Below are 24,019 nucleotides of genomic sequence, written 5' to 3'. Positions count from 1 at the left end.
CCATCTTTACTCGAGCACTATGCTTGACTGACAAGCTCGCTCAACACTCAACACAGCCTTTTAGCTCCTTGGGTCAGAGAGTGAGCAACAATGGCGGAATCCCTACACTAAGGTGCCATGGAAACATTGTATCCCTCGCTGCCTACTGAACACTCAATGGGCAGTTTGGGTAAGCAGTGATCCTTACCACATTGCTGCTTACCTCTTCCCGACACAAAGTCAATTGAATGTGAACTGGCATACAGTGTACACCTTGCTACTCAGTTACTACAGGAGCATGAACTTCTTTCTTTAAAAGGAGTCCCTGCTCCTGTACAGATTCCCCCAAAGTGAATAACAATAGGTCTGATTTTGAGAAATCAATTTTTTCCCCCTAAATTCTAAATCTGATTTCTTCTGAATCAATTCACTAATCTGTAGCTAAGACCATTCCCTTTACCTTATATCCTATGTATGTTGACCCTCTTTTTTTGAGGGGATCATAATTTTCTAGTACAGTTTTAGATGGTTTTCTCGATGGTTAGATGGTTGTTTATGTTTTTTTCCATATCTGCTTTGGTGCCTATTAAAGCCCCCAAGTACTAAAAGTCTTGGCATCTTCATGTGAAACCATACAAAGACAACTTTATTTATATCTCAAGGACTACTTGGATGCAGCGGATGTTGCGATTAGTAAAATTTCCTGACCAGAAGATCACAAGACAGTCATGCCACAAAGGCATGTTAAAATGACTCTGTACCCACAATCTGCCCCCCCAAGTGCCTTCTACCGTCAGATAGCTGCTTTTAATCCAAGATCTGTCCTGGGGTCCGTTCGGCAGGTGATGCAGTTATTGTCCTAAAAAACAACTTTTCAACTTGCAGCCCTGTGTCAAATTGGCGTGGCCTAAAGTGTGTATGCCCTAGGCTTGCAGTGCCTCTCCGCCCCTTCTCCCCACCCTCTTCATCATTAGGAATGCCCCTAGAACAATTTCTCCTATTCATCACCTGTGTGAACACTGCACATGAGCTGGATAGTTAAGGCACCTGTACAGGTGATGAATAGGAAAAATCCTGCCGTGGGGCTTTCCTAGTGATGAAGAGGGCGGAGAGGAGGGATGGAGGGGTGGTGCATTCCTAGGGCATACACACTTTAGGCCGCGCCAATATGACACAGGGCTGTAAGTTTAAAAGTTGTTTTTTAGGACAATAACTGAATTATCTGCCGAACAGACCCCAGGACAGATCTTGGGTTAAAAGCAGCTATCCGATGGTACAAGCGGTTTGGGGGCGGGGGGGTTGGGGTCAGATTGTGGGTACAGAGTCACTTTAAGTATTTAAAGCTGATGAATTTATCTTTACCATCTCTATGGTCCATAAGCAGTGTTGAGCAGACTTGCCGACCTCTTCAGGTTTTGCAATGTTCTCTGAACCCGAGAAGTTGGATGCTGCCCAAGTTTTACCAGGAAAACATGGATGCAGCCTAGGCATCCAACTTCTCCAGCCACCGGGAGTCAAAAGCTAAGCGTTCAGGTTCGGAGAACATTGCCGAAGTCCACTCAACGCTATCCATAAGTGGTGCCCTATTGAACCAAGTCCTTACAAGAAGTGTCCAATAGGGAAACTACAACTACAGGATGTGATTGTGTAGCAGATGGCGTCATCCAGCGTCATCCTTGTATTTGCCAAAAACTGACCTTTGTTGTCACACCCTGATGTTTGACTCTATAAGTAATGCCACCCTATTCTTGGTCCCAATAGGTGGTGTCAGCCTGGCTGCGCCTCGATCCGTCTCCATGAGGAGTAGAAGAAGATGCTGCAACCTGAGCTGGGAGCTCCGCTCCTCCTGCTGCTCCTGAGTCTCACCTCCCCCGGTGCCTCATTGCTGTCGTCTCTGCGTGTTGGTAAGCACTTTTTTTATACTCATTGCTTATCATCTCTTCTGGCAGAAATAAGGTGTCATATTGGTAAAATGAAAATTGATTTCAAATGGAAAGCGCATTTATATTACACAACTACACAACAAGATGAAGAATGACATTTCTATGAATAGGTTCTATAATAATGATGAATGTGTAACTAAAAGACTGGCCTGTGGAGGTATACACACTGCACCGGAGAATGCACAATCCCGGGATGTCACTATGCAGCTCAATAATGGAGAGTAGTTAGCACAAAATTATCAGAGGCGTGAGAGGTGCGGGATGTGATGATCATAGAGATGAGCGGCCGTGCATAGATACTCCTCCTGCAGAACACGCGCTCGCTGCATTTTTGCCATTTGGTTAAGTAAATCTGCACAGGCCGTCTGTCATAGATGATTGTCATAGGAAGTTCCTTCTCTGTGCCAAGCATTGATTGACTGGCATGTATGTCTCCTTGTCTCTTCAATGAGGTGCTATAGCAGCTGCAGTGTGTATTATAGGGCCCAGGGTCACATTTGCTTCCGAACTTCATAGTACAAACCTTAGCTGCTGCAGAACCTCATAATACGCACTTCAGCTGCTGCAGAAAATCATAGTACACACTCCAGCTGCTGCAGAACTTCATAATACATCTCATCTGCTGCAAAACCTCATAATATACACCTCAGCTGCTGTAGAACATCATAGTACACACCTCAGCTGCTGCTGAAACTCATAATACATACCCCAGCTGCTGCTGAAACTCATAATACACCTCATCTGCTACATAACATCCGCAGAACATGCCGCAGAACATTATAATGTACACCTCAGCTGCTGCAGAACATTATAACAAACACCTCAGCTGCTACAGATTATTATAATACACACCTATGCTGCTGCACAACATCATTATACACACTTCAGCTGCTGCAAAACATTAAAACACACACTTCAGCTGCTGCAGAACATTATAATGTTCACCTCAGCTGCTGCAGAACATTATAACAAACACCTCAGCTGCTACAGATTATTATAATACACACCTATGCTGCTGCACAACATCATTATACACACTTCAGATGCTGCAAAACATTAAAACACACACTTCAGCTGCTGCAGAACATTATAATGTTCACCTCAGCTGCTGCAGAACATTATAACAAACACCTCAGCTGCTACAGATTATTATAATACACACCTATGCTGCTGCACAACATCATTATACACACTTCAGCTGCTGCAAAACATTAAAACACACACTTCAGCTGCTGCAGAACATTATAATGTTCACCTCAGCTGCTGCAGAACATTATAACAAACACCTCAGCTGCTACAGATTATTATAATACACACCTATGCTGCTGCACAACATCATTATACACCCCTCAGCTGCTGCAGAACATTATAACAAACACCTCAGCTGCTACAGATTATTATAATACACACCTATGCTGCTGCACAACATCATTATACACCCCTCAGCTGCTGCAGAACATTATAACACACACCTCAGCTGCAGCAGATTATCACAGTAGACCTTGTGCCCGGGGAGAACCTGTAAAGCTCTTCACTCTTCATAGGAACTGCATTGTAGGCACACAGGGGGTGATGAATTGGCCCCAGTTGCCATTACCTTCTCTTCTAGTGCACTGGGGGTGGACAATGCACAATTTTCTGAGTTACAATAAAATGTGATGATAACCCGTGCCTACACTGAGTGCAACCCATATCTGATGTATAATTGCTTTTGGCATAGTGGCAACGTGTCTGTGAAAATTATATCCCAGTTTTGGCAGCTATGTCTTTGGCACCCGTCAGATGCTCATCAGCCAGATTGCCAAAGGTTGCTAGGGCACGCTGTAAAAATGCTGGATTTGCATTGAATGACCTCCTGAGTATATACCGAGAGGGGCTGAGATACATCTGCATCTTCTCTCATTCCTTCCAGGGGTTAAAGTTATTATACAATTGTTCTCCTGTCTGATTTACCCTATTGATTATCCTCAAAGATGTTATTTTAGCTGCCTCCACAGAGGACACAAGTCCCATACATCAGTAATGCTGCCAAATTCATTAACTTTTACCGCGCTATCTGCAGTCTATTTCTTACACGTCAAAGCGCAGTCAGGCTACGAGGACCGGATTACCCATAAGGCAATGGCAGAAGAGAACCATATAACTCCATATAACTCTAAAGAACCTGAGCTCGGGGTCTCTGATGGAGCGTGATATATACATCTACTATAAAAATGATTGAATAGTCTATGGTAAAAATATTGCAAGATTATACATATGCCCCAGGCCCTTATAGTTTTACGCTGGTGTCCTTAAAGGGGTTGTTCACCACAAATAAAATGCCTGTCCAATTAACTGGTGTCAGAAAGGGTCAGAGATTTGTAATGTACTTCAATTAAAAAATGTCAAGTCTTCCAGTACTTATCAGCTGCTGTAAGTCCTGCAGGAAGTGGTGTTTTCCTTCCAGTCTGACACAGTTCTCTCTGCTGCCACCTCTGTCCATGTCAGGAACTGTCCAGAGCAGCAGCAAATCCCCATAGAAAACCTCTCCTGCTCTTCAGACTGGAAAGAACACTATACTGTGTATAGGAAATAACCTTTAGTCTTAGAATAACCCTTTAAATGGGTATTTCTGTCTTGACAATGTATGCCCAATGCTGTGGCCTGGGTTGCTGGGACTAGTGTTGGGCTCCGGTGTTTTGGGGTCTACTTGTCACAGTGGCCAGGAGTGGTTACACCTACCTCCGAACACACAGCAATCAGACCTTGGTTAGGACAGAGGTGAGATGTGGAGTGCAGGTGCAGGTGCAGCGGTAGAGATAACAGAGTCCCACTTTAAACAAGGTCTAAACTTTACTTAAAGAAGGTATTTCAGTGCAATAATAACAGTGTGCTCAGGTAGGGCAAAAATCAACAGTAGCAATAGGAACAGGCAAATAGGTGAGTTGATAGAAGAATAAACAGTGGAACGTGTCAGGGACCAGGTAGGAGAGACCGCTGCCTAATTTAGTAAGTACTCTGCCAGGATGAGGTGAAGTGTTTCTATGGTGTTCTGTAGTGACCCTCATACTCACGTATATAAATATGATCTCTGCATATATGACCGTCTTCTGCCCCTCAGTGTCGGGTTTCCATCTTAATTAGGTAGTACCAGTCCCAGGTCTTTTGTAACTGAGTGGAGTTAGCTAGTAGTTTCTTACCTACTCAGCCTAGCGTAAATCAGTAGAGAGCGGCTAACTTGCACTGTGCTCTACTGCAGGTACAGCCTTAGTGTACCTCTCCCTTCTTTAGGTGGTTGACTGTCCTATGTCTAAGTACATTCATGGCGTAGGCAAGTGGGGAGACTCCCTTGTCTAGCAACCCATTAAGGTTGGGTCACTAGCTGGAGAACAGGTGTAGCACGTCCAGCCTGGCCTGAAGCCAGGCACTAACTAAAACCAAAGGAAGTGCAGACTATAGAGGGAGGTGTGTGTGTAGCTAAACCTGGATTTGTCTGCCGCTGTGCTGTGGGAGAATGTGACACCTAGTGGTTGGAGTAAGGTACAGCAGCTTACTTTCCTAACTGTGACACTGAATAGAAACACTTTTACCTAGGTGTAAGAAAGAAGAAAAAACATGTAGTGGGATGCTACACCTAAACACAGTATCTACAGGAGAGGGCATAACTAAGAGATTATGGGGAAGTACGACTTGTGAAGCCCCCAACAATCTAGAGAATGGGGAAAGGGGTTAAGGGTGAGGTCTGATCTCGCCCACAGCCTCTGTACCTGCCTTCTTCCTGATCTTGCCCTACGCGGCAAGTGACAACTGGGTGACGGTTGCTACCTTGCAACATGCTGGGGCCATCAGGAGGTGAGCATGGTCAACCAGTCCTGGTCAGATACAAACGGGTATGTAAATGCCACAAATCAGAATACACTGCCAAAGTCAGATAACTAGCCAGGGGTCAAAACCGAAAGAGATCCTCAGAGTTGCCCCATGCAGGCTTAAAGTTGACCAGGCAACCGAGTTCTGACGGGACTGCTAGATTCCCGATGGATGGAGAGGTAGGTCACACATCCACACCGCCAATCCATTAATTCTCTATGGAACCAATGGAGATCTTGGCATCTTCAGTGGCTCAGTAGAAAATTTATAGAACAGTGGAGCTCATGCATGGACCTCTGTTCAGATTTTGGGGTTCTATTCTTGAGATTGTGGACCCTCTCTTAGTTATGCCCTCTGTCATGGATAATTGGGATACCCTCATCCTTCAACTATAAAATCATACAAGGGAGTTTAGAGTTTTATTGTAAATGTCAGATATTGTGGTTATTCCTTTTTGATCGACAGGGTGTCCCTAAGGTAAGGAAACAGGTTGTGAGGGGGCGAGGCCATGTGACCAACATAGCAACAAATTTGAATGCCGCCATCTAGGATTCGTCTGCCTTATGGATGTCTCAAACAAGAGATGCAGTTCACAGTACAGAGATTAAGGCAGATGAATCCAAGATGGCAGCATTCAAAATGGCTGCTATGTTGGTCACATGGCCTGACATGTTTCCCCCTCCTCCCTCACTTACTTTTAAGACAATTTGAATTATAATAGTATACCATTATCCGCTCAGATGAGCTATGGATGGGCGCTGGCCTACCGAGAGGCAATGTATTATTAATTGATGAAATTTGTCAGAAACAAAAGCTCTCCCTTGAGGCCGGTTAGTGTTTATTTATGAAATAGGAGATGTCCATTAACTTATCCTTTATTAATAGGAGGTGGTTACGTCTTTTATTCTTCTACCGACAAAAGTTTACATTTCCATCCCTCGGGGGGACTGTGAAACAGACGCATCACCAGTGAGAGGCTGGATGGCAGAGGAACCTTATAGCAAATTCATCTGTATATGAAAAAGGAGTCCTGTGAATAGAGAGTAATGTAATTTCTGTAGATATTCATGTTAGAGACAGCTAGGTAAGACTCAACCCACATGTATGAAATATAATATTACACATTATGGGCACTGGATTTCATAGGGCATTGGGAAGGAATTTTTCTCCCTGTGATGGGGCAATCGGCACCTGCCTGTTAAGATCTAGGGTGGATAGGTAGGGAAGACAGGACAGTAAGCCCCAGTGCTAGGCTCCCATTTGTTCCTACCTATTTTTCTATTGCATTCTAGGTGGTTGGTGACAACTGGTCGACGTTCCCTTCCAACGCGAAAATGCAGTCAAAACAAGACAAACAGTAGTCGTAGAAAAAAAAAGGGTTGAGCTTGATGGACTCTTTTTTCAGTCTTATTAACTGTGTAAACTATTTAGGACTATAAAGTCTCCCATGTGATTTATGACAAGGTTATTATTAAAGATGAACAAATCAGTTTGGTTGGTCCAATTCTTTTTAAACTCTCCCTAAAATTTGACAGATCTCTCTTTTCCAAGGCTTACTACGTAGCCTTACTTCTCTTCTTTGATATTTCATATTGTAATGGTGCTGTTGGGCACCTTGCCTTGGCTGTCCAGGATAAATATTAAAAAAGTGACATCTACGACCCGGGAATGTAACTCAAAAACATTTTGGGCAACTGGGCCACTTTTGATTCAGATTTGTTTTGACTGACTGAAAACAGATGTCTCATTCTAAACTAATTTTTTGCCTCTGCATGAGAAGACAAATATAGACAAGTATAGGAGACGTCCCAGTGGGGCAACCAGTCTACCTCTGTTGATCAGGTTGGGAAGGAACTGATAGCTATGATCTTGGCATCGCGATGTAGCATGTTGAGAATCACAGTAATCGTAGCATCTAGGAATTCTGAGGTCATGGTTCATAACTTTATTATAAGTCATTTATTATATGTCTTGATGTAGGGGGCAAGTGTAGAACAGATTTTTTTTTCTAATATGTAGACAATAGACCAACGGGACCTGAGGCTTTTTTTTAAAGGTTCTTCAGAACATGGGAAACCTCTACATCCATAACTTTCTTACTGAGGAAATCCTATTCCTCCAGGCCTCTAAACACTTTTAGTATCTGTTAACCAAATTCAGCCAACAGCTTCCCTTTCCATTCACCCAATACACATTAAGAGTTGGCTTGGCTGATCGTTCATGCGAAGATGAGAGGTAAGCCAGTCAGTCAACTCTGGCGGAGGATTATCACTTGGAAAACAAATGGTTTGGGCAGTTTAAATCCAACATTCCCTATCCTTCTCTCTCCTGACATCAGCTGTTCTGGAGAGTAGGGATGGCCTCATACACATTTGATAGTTGGCTGGTTGTGCCAAAATCATTAAGTTTGGTCAACTTTTCTAAATTGTAAAACGGCCTTAAAGGGGTTATCAAGCACTACACTTTCTTACAGTTTGGGTGCAGGTTTGCTACTTAGTTCCATTGAAGTTAATGGAGCATAATTGTAAACCATACCTAACCTGGAGACAAGAGTGGGGCTGTCTATGGAAGAAAGTGGCCATGGTTTTGTAGTGCTGGATAACCCTTTAAAGGAAGGGGAAAGATACCCCTCCTCCTGGAGTTGTGTTAATAGGGCTTATGGTAGGGTGAGAGGTTTGGTGTAGAATCAGGGTTGAAGACGACACATCCTTCTCTAGTATAGGATTGATTCCATCTTGGTTTTGGAGAGTCAAATTCCGAACGTTGCTGTGTTTCTACTATGAGAATAGAATACACTTGGCATATACCAATTATGCATATGTGGGTGTTGCCGCTAGCTCATGTTCTATTCTTATAGAGCTTACAAATTTTTGGGCGATATTATAAACTGTAGGTTCGGTCAATCAAAGCCTAAAGCCTTTTAACACCGAACAGATCCATCATGATAGTTTTCTCGAAATATACAGCTTACTCTGCACCGATATGTCATATAATCATTGTTCCTTTTAGGGTCACGGCACTGCATCCAGTGTATTGGCCATAAATCAGTCATATAAAATTGGTGCCATGTTTCTCGTGTCTCGGTGATGTCCTAGTGCTTTGATAAAGCTCAATATTCCACAAAATGGCTGAAATCACAGAGGGGTGTCAAGTTGCCAAAGATTTCACTGAAGTGAACATTTTGCGCCCTAGGGGACCAAACCGAACTGTCCATCAGAATGACTAATCTATTGATTAACGCTCCTGTGTCTAGATAGGGAGACCTATACGGTCTGTTCTGCTAGGAGCCTTTGAAGGCTGCAGCTATTCTCCATCTGCTTGCGCTCGGCAATCTGCTCCGATTTGACTCTGATTCATTTCCATGATTCAGATTGGTCCTTAATCTTTTGTGATCCGTCCCTTGGTCGTGTCATATTGGCCTTGCTTTATTTTCCTGCTCGGTTTTTTTGGGGGGGTGCTGGAGGAGATAATGGTCTCGAAAGCACCTGGAGATTCATGACAAACTGGAGAAGCTGGCCTAATTTCGGTTATTTGTCTTCCTCTGGCTGTTTCCTAAAGAGCAGCAGCTAGTGAGAGATCTGTGGGCAGGCAGGGCCCGTGCTGTGTACATCATTTCGGTGTATGCTCGCTCATCTGATGCAATGAGCTCTCGTTGCAGCTCAGACTCTGGCAATAAACTCATTCATGGAGCTCGGGTAATGTAGGATTAATTGCTTTGTGTGTATTTATCTTTGCTTCCATATTGCTGTTGGTTTCTGCGACGTGTATTTAATGTCACTCACAAGGCCATGCAAACTACAACCTTTACTAGATTCTTCTATTTAATATGTATTATTATAGGAAAATACAGTAATTAAAGGAATACTCCAATCTATCACCAAGAAATGTCCTCTCCCCCTCCATTTTGGCATAAGGAAAATGGCTGCACGAATCATTGAGTATTAGTCACAACCAACCTTTCTTCCCACAGTCTGTGATACTTCTACATGTGCCCTAAATGTTGAGGATATGAATATCCCTTTAAGCATTCTATTCCTAATGGCTCATTATGCAAAAAAGAGCCCATGGAGCCTTATTTAAAAGTTTTGAAACACAGGACTAACCAGATATCCCTCCGGGAAGGGCCCAGCCGAGTAGTGGCTCCTTTAGGGAAACCACCAAAATCATCATATTAAGTGGTCCTATAAGTCAATGTAATGACAAGGGAAAAACCAAGGCCAGGTATCTATCCACATACAGCTGTTTCGAGGTGTTGTCCCTCATCAGTGTGGAGCAGGATTCTGGATAGGTGGGAGCAATGCCTAGTAGAGCCATAACGGAAACAGATCAGTGATCTCAGGGAGATCAGCCAAAGATAGCACTGTCACCTGCTGTTTTAGCTGGTCTTGCTGAGATCAGTGATCTGTTTCCCGTATTGCTCTACTAGGCATTGCTCCCACCTAGCCAGAATCCTACTCCACACTGATGAGGGGCAACACCCCGAAACAGCTCTCTGTGGATGTTTTTTCCCTTATCATTACATTGACTGATAGGGCCACTTAATGTGGTGATTTTGGTGGTTTCCCTACAGCAGCCACCCTTTGGCTGGGTGCTTCCCGGAAAGATACCTGGCTGGTCCTGTGTTTCCAGACTCTTAAATGAGACTCCACAGGCTCTTTTTTTTTGCATATTCATGTTTCCCAGGGAGCAATGCGCCTAAGATTTCACTGCATTGAGCTCTTTAACCAGCAGTTGACTGCATTATCTTCGACTGGTCTCCCTGAGATCAGTGATATGTTTCCCTAACGGCTCATTATGACATATTCCATAGAAGGAATAGTATAATATATTGGTGCAGCTCACAATTATCGCTGTATAGGTCGAGGTTAAACTAAAAAATGCCCTTACCTAGAAAGGAGCGAGTGAGGAAATCGGAAGTACATAAGGTTTTTTTAGTCCTCTAAACCACAACAGTCCTATCTTACCAGTTAAAATGGTTACCTGTACAGGTCGTAATCATATACTAATCTGGCCAAGATTTGGACAGTAATAAATTAATTTAATATAATCATAAATAGCGCATGATATAAATATTCATCAACAAAAGATAAAAACATATATACGCATTCCTATAGTCATCAAAAATGAGGATTAATACATGGAACATTAAATAAATGCACATAAAGGTTCAATACACAGATAAATAAATAAATAGAAATAAAAATAAAAAATAAACAATAGAAAAATGAGTCAAAAAAAAAAAAAAAAAAAAAAAAAAAGGTCTCTTTAAAATGAGCGGTACCGCTGGGTGCCGGCCGGTTGCGAAGTAATATTGCTTATACCTTTAATTGTAAGCTACTAATTCCACTCTAGTTGCAGTTCAGTTTAGAGGGTGGTCTTGGACTTGTAGTCCTTCCAGGTACATATCAAGACTCGGACTGATAGTCTTTTTTAACGTGTTTTACAGACACCCTTTTTAGACTAATAGTCCTCCCGAGTCATCAAAGTGTGGTCTGCTTTGTTAGATCAGTAATGATATTTTACGCAAACAGTGATATCAGACACAAACTTATGGCGTTTGTAGCGCCTCTCACCCGTCCCGAGGTGGCTGGTGGTATCGCTTCTTCCCTCTCTGCTATCAGCTCGCAACGGCCGGATGAGGTGAGCGGCTAGTGTAGCGATCCCGCAGCGCGTCCTCGTGGTTCTGAGGATACCTTCGCGCGAGATGGTACAGCCTCGATCTCGTCACAGATGACTCCGTCCGGGACAGGGTGGTAAAGATGGTTGTGGTATTCCAAATGGCAAGTGTCCAGATGGTACAATACAATCGGGGGGCCCCCCAGAGGGACAATGGGTCAAGAGTAGGTCCCAAAAAAAAAAAAGAGGAAAAAATAATGTTCGGTTTAAAATCACAATAACTAATCTGATGTAGCATTAGTCTGTATAATTGCCATACGCGTTTCAAGGTTCTCAATGTTTAACCTCTTCGTCAGTGGCGATGATGCTAGCATCATCGCCACTGACGAAGAGGTTAAACATTGAGAACCTTGAAACGCGTATGGCAATTATACAGACTAATGCTACATCAGATTAGTTATTGTGATTTTAAACCGAACATTATTTTTTCCTCTTTTTTTTTTTTTTTTTTTGGGACCTACTCTTGACCCATTGTCCCTCTGGGGGGCCCCCCGATTGTATTGTACCATCTGGACACTTGCCATTTGGAATACCACAACCATCTTTACCACCCTGTCCCGGACGGAGTCATCTGTGACGAGATCGAGGCTGTACCATTGCCCGCGAAGGTATCCTCAGAACCACGAGGACGCGCTGCGGGATCGCTACACTAGCCGCTAACCTCATCCGGCCGTTGCGAGCTGATAGCAGAGAGGGAAGAAGCGATACCACCAGCCACCTCTGGACGGGTGAGAGGCGCTACAAACGCCATAAGTTTGTGTCTGATATCACTGTTTGCGTAAAATATCATTACTGATCTAACAAAGCAGACCACACTTTGATGACTCGGGAGGACTATTAGTCTAAAAAGGGTGTCTGTAAAACACGTTAAAAAAGACTATCAGTCCGAGTCTTGATATGTACCTGGAAGGACTACAAGTCCAAGACCACCCTCTAAACTGAACTGCAACTAGAGTGGAATTAGTAGCTTACAATTAAAGGTATAAGCAATATTACTTCGCAACCGGCCGGCACCCAGCGGTACCGCTCATTTTAAAGAGACCTTTTTTTTTTTTTTTTTTTTTTTTGACTCATTTTTCTATTGTTTATTTTTTATTTTTATTTCTATTTATTTATTTATCTGTGTATTGAACCTTTATGTGCATTTATTTAATGTTCCATGTATTAATCCTCATTTTTGATAACTATAGGAATGCGTATATATGTTTTTATCTTTTGTTGATGAATATTTATATCATGCGCTATTTATGATTATATTAAATTAATTTATTACTGTCCAAATCTTGGCCAGATTAGTATATGAATACGACCTGTACAGGTAACCATTTTAACTGGTAAGATAGGACTGTTGTGGTTTAGAGGACTAAAAAAACTTTATGTACTTCCGATATTCCATAGAAGGTTCTCAATACATATGCCAAATTACACAAAGAGGTTTTCTGGGCAAAATTAACTTTTCTCCTTGGGGAAAAGTAAGAGATTGCAGGGGGGTCTGACTTCCGTACCCCCCGCCCATCTCCGTATTACCCCCCCCCTTCTGTGTTATGAATAGAGCTGCGGGTAAGGCATGTAACCCACAGCTCTGTTCAATCCTATGGAGATGCCGAAAAAAAGCCAAGTAAGCCAGAAGAATGCTGTACTCAGCTCTCTCCGGCGGTTCCATAGAAATGAATAGAGCCGCTGGAAAAAGACAAGTAAGCTAAAAGAATGCTTACTCAGCTCCATAGGAATGAAAAGAGCTGCTGGTCACGTGCCGTACCCGCGGCTCTATTTATAACATAGAAGCCGAGGGCAGATATGGAAATCGCTGGGGGGTTCGGACGTCCGAACCCCTAAGCAATCTCAGGTCCCATGTCCTATACCAGTTCAGGTCCCATGGCCTATACCAGTCATAATCCAGCCCTGTGAGCACATTTGATACTACAGTTGTTTTTACATAAAGTCCTTTTAATGCTCAGTATATTCTAGTCACGATTCTTGTCTGTAGCTGATAAGATATTTGGTAGCGTAATGACATTTATTGTCATGCTAGGTAAGCCCGGACATCCTATTGGCAGAGACAGCCCGTCTATGATGGAAGTGTCGTGATAACTAGCCCCGTCTTTGGAGTGCTTTCTGTCCTTACTTAATGAACTCTCTCTAAAATTGCTTTTGGACTGAGCACGATACATTCTGCAGAGCAACATTTCTGGCCCGATTCCAAAAGCACTCTCTAGGATCCCATATTGGCTCCAACACAATATACTTTTTCCCCATGACAGTCCTTTGGACTGAGGACAATGCTGTTCCTTGGGTAACGCTTATGAAAAATCCTACATCCTCTAGATGAGTTTTACTTAGAAAGCTTTCACGCCCGTCCACTGTAGACTACTAAAATGTTAGGGTAAGATTTGTAGAAGACGCTTACGAGGTGAATTCATTACCACCTGAAACGTTCCCCACAATGATATCATAGTAATTATACTTATAACAGCAGAGGACTTGATTATATTTAGAAGAATCCTACAAAAATGTCACAAAATGTAAAGATTAGATTCTCACTGAATTCCCATAATTATTTTTATTATATCTATCTATTTATCTATCTATCTATTGGGCTAGGACAAAATATAAGAATCCCCCAAAACTATTTTAAAGGGGTACTCCAGGAAAAATCTTTTTCTTACAAATTAACTGGTTTCAGAAAGTTATTTAGATTTGTAATTTACTTCTATTTCAAAATCTCGTCTTCCAGTACTTATCAGCTGCTGTATATCCTGCAGGAAGTGGTGTATTCTCTCCAGTCTGACACAGTGCTCTCTGCTGCCACCTCTGTCCATGTCAGGAACTGTCCAGAGCAGAAACAAATCCTCACAGAAAACCTTGCCTGCTCTGGACAGTTCCTGTCTCGGACAGGGGTGGCAGCAGAGAGCACTGTGTCAGACTGGGAAGTATACACCACTTCCTACAGGACATACAGCAGCTGATAAATACTAAAATATTTAAGATTTTTAAATAGAAGTAAATTACAAATCTGTATAACTTTCTGACACCAGTTGGTATGTAAGAAAAAGATTTTTTGCCAGAGTGCCCCTTTAAAGAGGTTATCCAATGCTACAAAAACATGGCCACTTTCCCTCTACTGTTGTCTCCAGTTTGGGTGGGGTTTTGAAACTCAGTTCCATTGAAGTAAATGGAGCTTAATTGCAAATCAAACCTGAACTGGAGGCAACAGTAGGGGGAAAAGTGGCCATGTTTTTGTAGCGCTGGATAACCCCTTCAATATAGTTTTGAGGTATTCTAATATGTTGTCTAATATTTTCCATCCCTATTTTGCGTCTTGTAATTATTTAAGGGGTGTTCCACCTGGTCAAAATTGTTCCATACTTGTAATTTATTTTCAGCCTCCTTCCACCAGTGCTGAGTTGCTGCTTTCTGCTAAAAATACAGAAAACCGCATGAGAGCTGCTCTCTTCACCCCCCCCCCCCCCCACCAAAACGGCTTATGTAAACAACTTCCCTGGCCGTCTGTCTCTTCGCTATGCAATGCCAGGAGCGGTAATCAGAGGGGGGGGGGGGGGGGGGGGGGGAGAACAGCTCTTACGCGGTTTTCTGTGTCTTCGGCAGAAATCAGCAGCTTCGGGGGACTGCAGTAATAACAAGCGTGGAATGAATTGTTGGTCTCCGGGAAGGGGGATGATTTAACATATATTCTACCTTAGGTTATTATCCCTTCAATTATTCTAAGGTTTTCAGTAGTTAAGAAAACACATTTCTAACTACCCTATTATTATTTTATAGCGAGAAGTCACTTGTTTGTGACCCTAATCTTTTAGCTGGGGCACAGCCCACCCATGTATTTAGTGGACAGCCCGTTGATTTTAATTGGCACCATGTAATGTTTTATTTCTCCTCTGGTAGTGCTGCAGGGAAAGTAAACACTCCCTGCTGGATTCCCTACTAGAGATGAGCGAACCTGGAGCATGCTCGAGTCGATCCGAACCCGAACTTTCGGCATTTGATTAGCTGGGGCTGCTGAACTTGGATAAAGCCCTAAGGCTATGTGGAAAACATGGATATAGTCATTGGCTGTATCCATGTTTTCCAGACAACCTTAGAGCTTTATCCAAGTTCAGCAGCCCCAGCTAATCAAATGCCGAAAGTTCGGGTTCGGATCGACTCGAGCATGCTCCAGGTTCGCTCATCTCTATTCCCTACAGATTGTAGCAGATTATACTGGGATATTATCATCTTATTTTCAAGGGACCTTCCTAACAAAAAGTGATTGTATAAAATGGACAAACCCTTTAAATAAGAACACGGCTGTATCCACTGTAGATGAAACGGGAAGTTACAGTATCTGAGTTAGAAGTAATGAAGTAGGACCAAAACTGGTTAAGTGTGAGGGCAGTTTCTTCCTATTGTGGGAAGGGTCATGTCCAATAATACTGTGTGCCCCCAGTGTGTCATTGCCGGGCGTCCCCGCCAGAGGAGTGCAGGGAAGGTGCCTTGAAGATGTTCCTGTAATTGGGCTGTAGCAGTTGTCATAGGCAGAGGCAGTGCACAGAGGTTATTACAAGAGTGGGGTGTCTTTTGTATGTTTTGTGTTCTCCCGATCTCCTCATAAAAGCCGTAATAAGAAGACATACATTTAATACTCTACAATTTGTGAAAATTAACATATCAAAAAACCCAGAAGAAAGAAATGTAATAAATCCTGAATAAAGAAAAGAGATGAAAAGCTTCAAAGGATCTGCCGAACCTCCCCCCCCATATCACCCGTAGCTGTTCTCTCCGTACAGAGCCGAGGCCTGAGCCGGGTCTGAAAAGTACAGCGAGAGACGTGATTCACTCCTACCGAATCCCTCATGTCATACGACTTTGGTAATTAGAGTAGAGTAGAAGTAGAGTCTTGTCATATGTCTGCGAGGGGAGAGGCAGACATTAACCCGATGTTCAGAAGTCTGCTTGGTGAATTCTAAGCGATAGATAGATAGATAATAGATAGATAGGAGATAGATAGATAGATAGATAGATAGATAGATAGATGTGCAGAGAAGCTTCAAAAGAGGGTCTCTTGTTCCAGAGGACCAGGCCCTTTGAGTCCCAGTGATATAAAAATATAACAGCTTTATTGTGCAGTCTCTTAGTAGTACCATGCACTTACACCATACACAGAATAGACAAATCTTTGCATAAACTTTTAGTGCTTCACTTGGTTGTACTTGCAGAGGTGCTTGAAGAAGTAGAGTAGAGGAGAGAGGTAGTTGCAGAGGTGCTTGAGGAGTTGACAGTAGAGTAGAGGAGAAGAGTTTGTTGAGGGAGTCCTAACCCAATATAGCAATGTACTCTCCCGGAACGTAGAGCATACTTTAGAGTGAGAAGTTACTTGTACTTGTGTATAGACTTTGGTCTTACCACCTTGTGCCCTACAGTGTCGAGTGACCTGTCCTAATAGGGTGATACAAGCCCCAGTCTTGGTTGTCTGGGTGAAACTAAGCTCTCGGGGCTGTCCCAGTTACCTGTACTGCGAGATTAGAGACGTAGACCTTCCTTGGTAGCTTTGTCCTATCCAGGCTAGTTCCTCTTGTGTATCAGGATACTGCCCTGCATTTTTAGACTGGTTCACAGCGTGGGTCAGGATGTTCTTAGACCCTTCTCCCTTTGCAGTGTTTAGCACTGCATAGTAGATATAGTAGGAATACTGAAAGAACTGGTTGTCTCTAGCTGCATCGGGCTCTCGGGCTCTCACAACTGGGATGAGATGTCTGCTGTAACTAGCGTTTTTCCCACTAGGTGGCACTACTGTTAGACTGGTTCATCGCGTGGGTCAGGATGTTCCTAGAACCTTCTCCCTTTGTAGTGTTTAGCACTGTATTGTAGATCTAGTAGGAATACAGAAAAAACTGGTTGTCTCTAGCTGCATCTGGCCCTGTTGGGCTCCCACAAGTGGGATGAGGTGTCCGCTGTAACTAGCCTTTCTCCCACTAGGTGGCACTACTGTTTCTATATAACATGTTTAATGCACAGCTGACGTATTTTGGGGGTTAACCGTTATGTGTCATGTGTTGCCTTTTTGACCACTCACAGGTGCAGGTTTCCCACCTTTCTCTAGCCTATCTCCTTTTCTCTCTTTTCTGCACACACACACAGCCCACCAATCACAGCCAGGGTTAGACAGATCCCAGTCTAAAAGGAACGCAGCTAAGCAAACCACAGTAACAAGGCCTGGGGCTCGTGTTACCCACCTAGGACGGGTAGCTTGCAACCAAGGGGCATTAGGCGGTCAAGCCTAGAAGTCATCTGTGAGTAAGAGCATTCTCTATTCTATTTTTCAACATACCTCTACTGTTCCGACAGAGTACACTTCTAGGGCTGGGTTCACACTACGTATATTTCAGTCAGTATTGTGGTCCTCATATTGCAACCAAAACCAGGAGTGGATTAAAAACACAGAAAGGATCTGGTCACACAATGGTGAAATTGAGTGTATGGCCGCCATATAACAGTAAATAACGGCCATTATTTCAATACAACAGCCGTTGTTTTAAAATAACAGCAAATATTTGCCATTATATGGCGGCCATCCACTCAATTTCAACATTGTGTGAACAGATCCTTTCTGTGTTTTTAATCCACTCCTGGTTTTGGTTGCAATACTGACTGAAATATACGTAGTGTGAACCCAGCCATATATTGCGCAGGGTCTCTCTGGCAATCCCTCTCCTCTCTCTACTGCAAAGCACCTTCTTACTACAAGCACCTGGTCTCTACCTCAACTACAAGCACCTTAGTTATTACAAGATTGTAACTACTGGTTCTATATTGTTGCCACCAGTATTCTTTTGTATTGCACTATGGTTACTGCCAGTAAACTTCTATTTTACTGAAGCACTGGACTCTAGCTTATCTATTCCGCCAAACTGTCCGGGGTGGGTCCTACCGTGACAAGTGCCCAAGTAACCGTAGACCAAGTGACCCTAGACCCACTTAGCTGTCTCACCATCGTAACTATGAAGGAAGGTGATTTATCTGCAATACAATATTAGTGAAAGCCGGAGTGAGAGAGCTGCCTAGCTGACATTTTTGGCTTGTTGGTATAAGGTGAGATTGACTCTCCTGAGGACTGTAGTGAGACTTCCAGGTTCTTCAGAGTAATCTGCAGACTGGGAGCCTGAGGACAAATAATGAAGTTTAAAGACTGTCAGGAGGACGGTAAAAGGGCAAATCCTTCCGGAGCTTTCCAGCTAAGGTAGGGATTAGCATTTAAACAAGACAGGGTATACAGCCCTTTTAACATGGAGAGACTCTTTTCTTACTGTAATGTTCGCTCCGTCTAGACGCCAGCGAGACCTCGGTGTGTTGATCCGTGACTCATTCCTCTAATTTACCTTTTATTGTTTAGATTTAAAAGAAAATAAAAACAAAAAAAACAAAACAAAGAAGTTGCCAACTTGCTAAAGGTCTCAGCTTTGTGTCCCCGATCACTAACTAGAATTCTAGAAGTGGAGACAGAACATATAATAACCGGCAAAAAGGGAAGAAAAATAATCGACTTAAAGTCATAAGCCGTTTTCTCTTTCATGCCAATTCCCTGCATTGTCTACATGCCATGTTAGCTGTACGCCGGTCACTTTGATGCTCATTGTACCTGTGTCATGTTTTTAGTATTGTGACTTTGGTTGTTATATTGTCTTACATGACGTTTCCAGGTTACAGTGATTTCCTTTGCTGCAGATGAAGCTAATGTATAATATAATAGGCTTTTAGCTCTTACCTTCTCTGATTCATTGAAATTCAGAAACGTAAAGAGGTATTTTTATTTCTTTGCAGTCTGACACAGTACTCTCTGCTGCCACCTCTGTCCATGTCAGGAACTGTCCAGAGCAGGAGAGGTTTTCTATGGGGATTTGCTACTCTGGACAGTTCCTGACATGGACAGAAGTGGCAGCAGGGAGCACTGTGTCAGACTAGGAAGAGTACACCACTTCCTGCAGGACATACAGCAGTATTGGAAAACTTTACTTTTTTTTTTTTTTTAATAGTAAGGGATCCCAATGCAAAATCTAGGACCCCCCTCCACCCCTGTGTGCCATTTACTTTATAATATTGGGTACTTGTATCTGCTAAAGGCTGGATAACAATTTGTTTTCATTTTTTGACAGCAAGCTTAGATCTTGCAAACAGTTGTGAACCTGTAATTGTTTTACTAATTTCTGTGTAATTTTTAGTACAGACATGTGGAGTCTTATAGACAATGCAATGCCCCACTGGAAAAGAAGTATGCAATGTAGCTCTCCAGAATGAAGGGAGCTTACTCACTAATGCCACCTATTGGAGATAGTATCCATACGTTTTGTATGTTGTTCAGAATGTAGCTTGCATGGCCTGTAAAACCCCACATACCCTAAAGTAGGAACTGCTACTGAGTCAGTGCCCTGTTCTGCAATAACTTCAGGCACGCTTGGGTTCTACCAATCCAGTATTTGATTAGCGGTGGTTGCTGAAATTGGATGCAGCAATAGGGAGCCCCGGAAAACATAGATACGGCCAGAACTCACTAGGGCTGCATACAACTTTAGCCACCACCGCTGATCAAATGCTGCACCCTCAGGTTCCGATGAACCCCAGCGTGATTCAGTCTGCTCAACTCTAGTAAGTTGAGCGATACAGCTTGTACAAATGCTTCCTTCTGGGAGAGATGCGGGCTTGGCTATTATTGCCAGTCGTGTTTCACAGCTCCTTAAGAGGTAAGTATTATCTAGAAGGATGCTGCCTCCGATAGTTGGCACCAGTAGTATGCTCAATGTCTTTTGGTGGAGGATTGTGTTATATTTGCAAGAACAACAGTAATAGGGGGGTGTATGTGTGTGTGTGTGTGGGGGGGGGGGGGGGGAAGCTAGGAAAGCCATACTTACCTCTTTTGCTCCCTCACCACGCATCTATAATGGAACCCTGTGTCACCAGCATATTTAAATATGATTTAAATATGATAAACACAACTTGCTCGATTCTGATTGTTCGGCATATGAATACTGGTGGCTGAAGAAGTTGGATGTAGCCCTAAGGCTGCCTGAAAAAAAAAAGAAATACAGCCATAGGCTGTGACGCATCTACTTGGCTACTATGGCATTTAAACATGCACCAGATTTTGGCACAAGAGCCTTAATAAATCGGGACCATTGTGTCAATATTACATTGTGCACAACCAAAAGAAGTCTACGGTAAGTCTCAAAGCGCTGAAGGACCCTGATGGTGTGAATACTGGCTTAGTGGGTCCCTCACCAATATTTATGAATGGGTAAACTCAGGTCTTCATAGTAAATTAGTTCATGGGGGGGGGGGGGGGGGTTAAAAATGCAGTGGAGTCCGTGTAACCCTCTCAGGAGTATAGGTTCGATCTGGACGTCTTATATTGGATGGATATCAGCATATCTGAAGAGAGTCAGTATGTGGGCGCAGATTGCAGGTCGGTCCCACATACTGGTATGCACCTGAGCAGGGCCTCCCCTATCCACCGAGACAGCAAACAATGCCGGGGAATCTGACCGTGTGTCAATGGATAGAAAGGGGGAAGACAAGACACCATCTTTCTGGAAATATTAGCAATATTGAAGATGGACGCCTATTCCCCTCCGTGCATCAGTTACACCAATTTTTTTTTTTTTCTAAAAATTTTCGAAGCCCTTTCTTGAGTTTATCTCTTCGCTCTCTTTGTATTGGGTAGAGTCTATCTAAGCCTTGTGTGGTATCTCAGCAAGTTGCCTGATAACGGTACCCTCCGAGCTTTAAAGCCCCTGTTTACAGCCACAGTCACTTCTGCTTTGTCAATGGACTATTGTTTAACTCATAATTGTACATTGCACCACTGACTTCTACCTTCATGGTCTGGTGATCTGCATAGAAATTGGATGTTCAGTTTTCTTGTCCTGTTTTGTAGTCAGAGCACTGGCTTTGCTGTATGCTTATGCTGGCTCTTACCGAGAGACAATGTCCATGCTAATATGTATATTGACTCCTGCTAGATAGTGAGCCCCGAGTTTTTATGTCTTATCACCTTCGCATTACTATGTAACCTCTTTTGATTGACTCTTTATCCTTGTCCTGCCTTAGCCGCACTGAGTGTTAACCCAATGAAACATAAAGTTCCTCAATGTTTGGACAAGTTCCAGGGTTTCCAACTATAGAATATTGCATAAGTGTAACTCCACCCCTGCAAATCAAACCCTAGACAGTGTATGCACAAATAGCAGCCCTGGTGCAGATATAAGACCGCTCCTACATGGGCTGAACTTATCACATGCTACAGGAAAGAAGCTTGAGAGCTGCACTGTGGTCATATCACACTTGTTAGATATATTATTTGATACCGTTTTTTTATTTTATTAACTCATTCTCACCAGTTATACCAATTGCATTCTATCCTAGTCACCAGTTATACCAATCCCATTCTCTGCTAGTCACCAGTTATAGCAATCCCATTCTATCCTAGTCACCAGTTATACCAATCCCATTCTCTACTAGTCATCAGTTATACCAATCCCATTCTATCCTAGTCACCAGTTATACCAATCCCATTCTATCCTAGTCACCAGTTATACCAATCCCATTCTCTACTAGTCACCAGTTATACCAATCCCATTCTCTACTAACCACCAGTTATACCAATCCCATTCTATCCTAGTCACCAGTTATACCAATCCCATTCTCTACTTGTCACCAGTCATACCAATCCCATTCTCTACTAGTCACCAGTTATACCAATCCCATTCTCTACTAGCCACCAGTTATACCAATCCCATTCTCTACTAGTCACCAGTTATACCGATCCCATTCTCTACTAGTCACCAGTTATACCAATCCCATTCTCTACTAGTCACCAGTTATACCAATCCCATTCTCTACTGGTCACCAGTTATACCAATCCCATTCTCTACTAGTCACCAGTTATACCGATCCCATTCTCTACTAGTCACCAGTTATACCAATCCCATTCTCTACTAGTCACCAGTTATACCAATCCCATTCTCTACTAGTCACCAGTTATACCAATCCCATTCTCTACTGGTCACCAGTTATACCAATCCCATTCTCTACTAGTCACCAGTTATACCGATCCCATTCTCTACTAGTCACCAGTTATACCAATCCCATTCTCTACTAGTCACCAGTTATACCAATCCCATTCTCTACTGGTCACCAGTTATACCGATCCCATTCTCTACTAGTCACCAGTTATACCAATCCCATTCTCTACTAGTCACCAGTTATACCGATCCCATTTTCTACTAGTCACCAGTTATACCAATCCCATTCTATACTAGCCACCAGTCATAACAATCCTATTTTTTGCTAGTTACCAGTTATACCAATTCTATTCTATACTACGTACTAGTGTGGAGATGCCAAACGGTTTCAGTTCGGCAATGTTCTCCGAACCTGAACACTCGGAATTTGACTCCCCACAGTTGCAAAAGTTGGATATACATGGATACGGCATTCGACTCCTGCCGCCGCAGGGAGTCAAATGCTCAGTGTTCCGGTTCGGAGAACATTGCTGAACCCGAACTATTCAGCACCTCCGCTAAACCCCACTGAGTCACTAAGCACCATCAATCCCATTCTCTACAGATATAAAAACCCTGTTATTTGCAACACTTTTTCTTCCATTTTTCCACCTTATTTGCCAGTTTTGCATCTTCGCAGATGTTGAGGACAGGACTTAGCTGGAATAAAGTTTACAGAAATATTTTTTCTTTGAAACTTTTTAAAGTTGCACAGTTACACTCCACTGAATGGGTGCAATAAATCATACATCGCACAACAATACGACAAATTAGGCGCTTTTGATAGCGGCATAAGGGAATATATAATTTACTAGTCATGAGAACTCTCGAGTAGTTTTGGAACTTTTTGCCTCTAGCTGTGATGTTTTTGGATTTTCCAGTCCTCCTTTGCCTTGATGATCTTCATAGTCTTAATTGAAGCACAATTCTCCTGCTGTGCCGCACTTCTCCGATCCACCCACTTGTTTGTAGTAACACTCTCATTTCTAGTCCCTGGTTATAATGCTTGTTTTTAATCCTCCGTTAAATGTTCTTGTTTTTGAGTCTCTGCCATTCTGTTGATATAACATCCTTAGCTCACATTCATTATTTACAATGAAAGTTTTTGCTTAGTTGACAATGCTTTATCAACTCTTTCGAAGGCAACATTTGCAGGTTCTTTGATGCTGTCATGCATTGGTAATAGAATTCTCATCATCTGTCCCATGTAATGAAGCTCGCTTTTTTCTCTAGCTCATGTAAGAACACGGTCGCGTTTAGGTCTCATGTGACATCCCAGCCTTCCTACAGTCGCCCGCTTCATTTTTCACTCCTGTGAACTGAGACGGTCCCTTATTCTCTACTATATGACAACATGCGCCTCCTCAATAAGACTGTGATGGTTTCATCTTTATCATTTGGTGAATTTTAATTCGTTCCAATTGTTTAGAATAGGACACGGCTGCAATACCTGTTACTGCCACAAGAGCGGAGCTGTGTCTGGGGAAAAAAAGCAGATTCTTTGGTTTTAATTTAAAAAATGGAGACTAG

The 24,019-nt window shown here is 42.8% G+C and overlaps 1 protein-coding gene across 1 annotated transcript in view; it reads left to right on the top strand.

The window, feature by feature from the left end:
• The first annotated feature begins 1,792 nt into the window (after window positions 1-1,792).
• GRIK5 (glutamate ionotropic receptor kainate type subunit 5) overlaps window positions 1,793-24,019 on the top strand; it is a 137,269-nt gene continuing 115,042 nt past the window's right edge. The window contains exon 1 of the mRNA XM_069948870.1: window positions 1,793-1,883. Within this exon, the coding sequence (XP_069804971.1) occupies window positions 1,793-1,883 (91 nt within the window). The remainder of the gene's footprint in view (window positions 1,884-24,019) is intronic.

The sequence above is a fragment of the Dendropsophus ebraccatus genome, chromosome 12, assembly GCF_027789765.1.
Source record: "Dendropsophus ebraccatus isolate aDenEbr1 chromosome 12, aDenEbr1.pat, whole genome shotgun sequence".
Lineage (NCBI taxonomy): Eukaryota > Metazoa > Chordata > Amphibia > Anura > Hylidae > Dendropsophus > Dendropsophus ebraccatus.
Note: the sequence above shows the minus strand (reverse complement) of the source record. Positions and strands in the feature narration are given on the sequence as shown.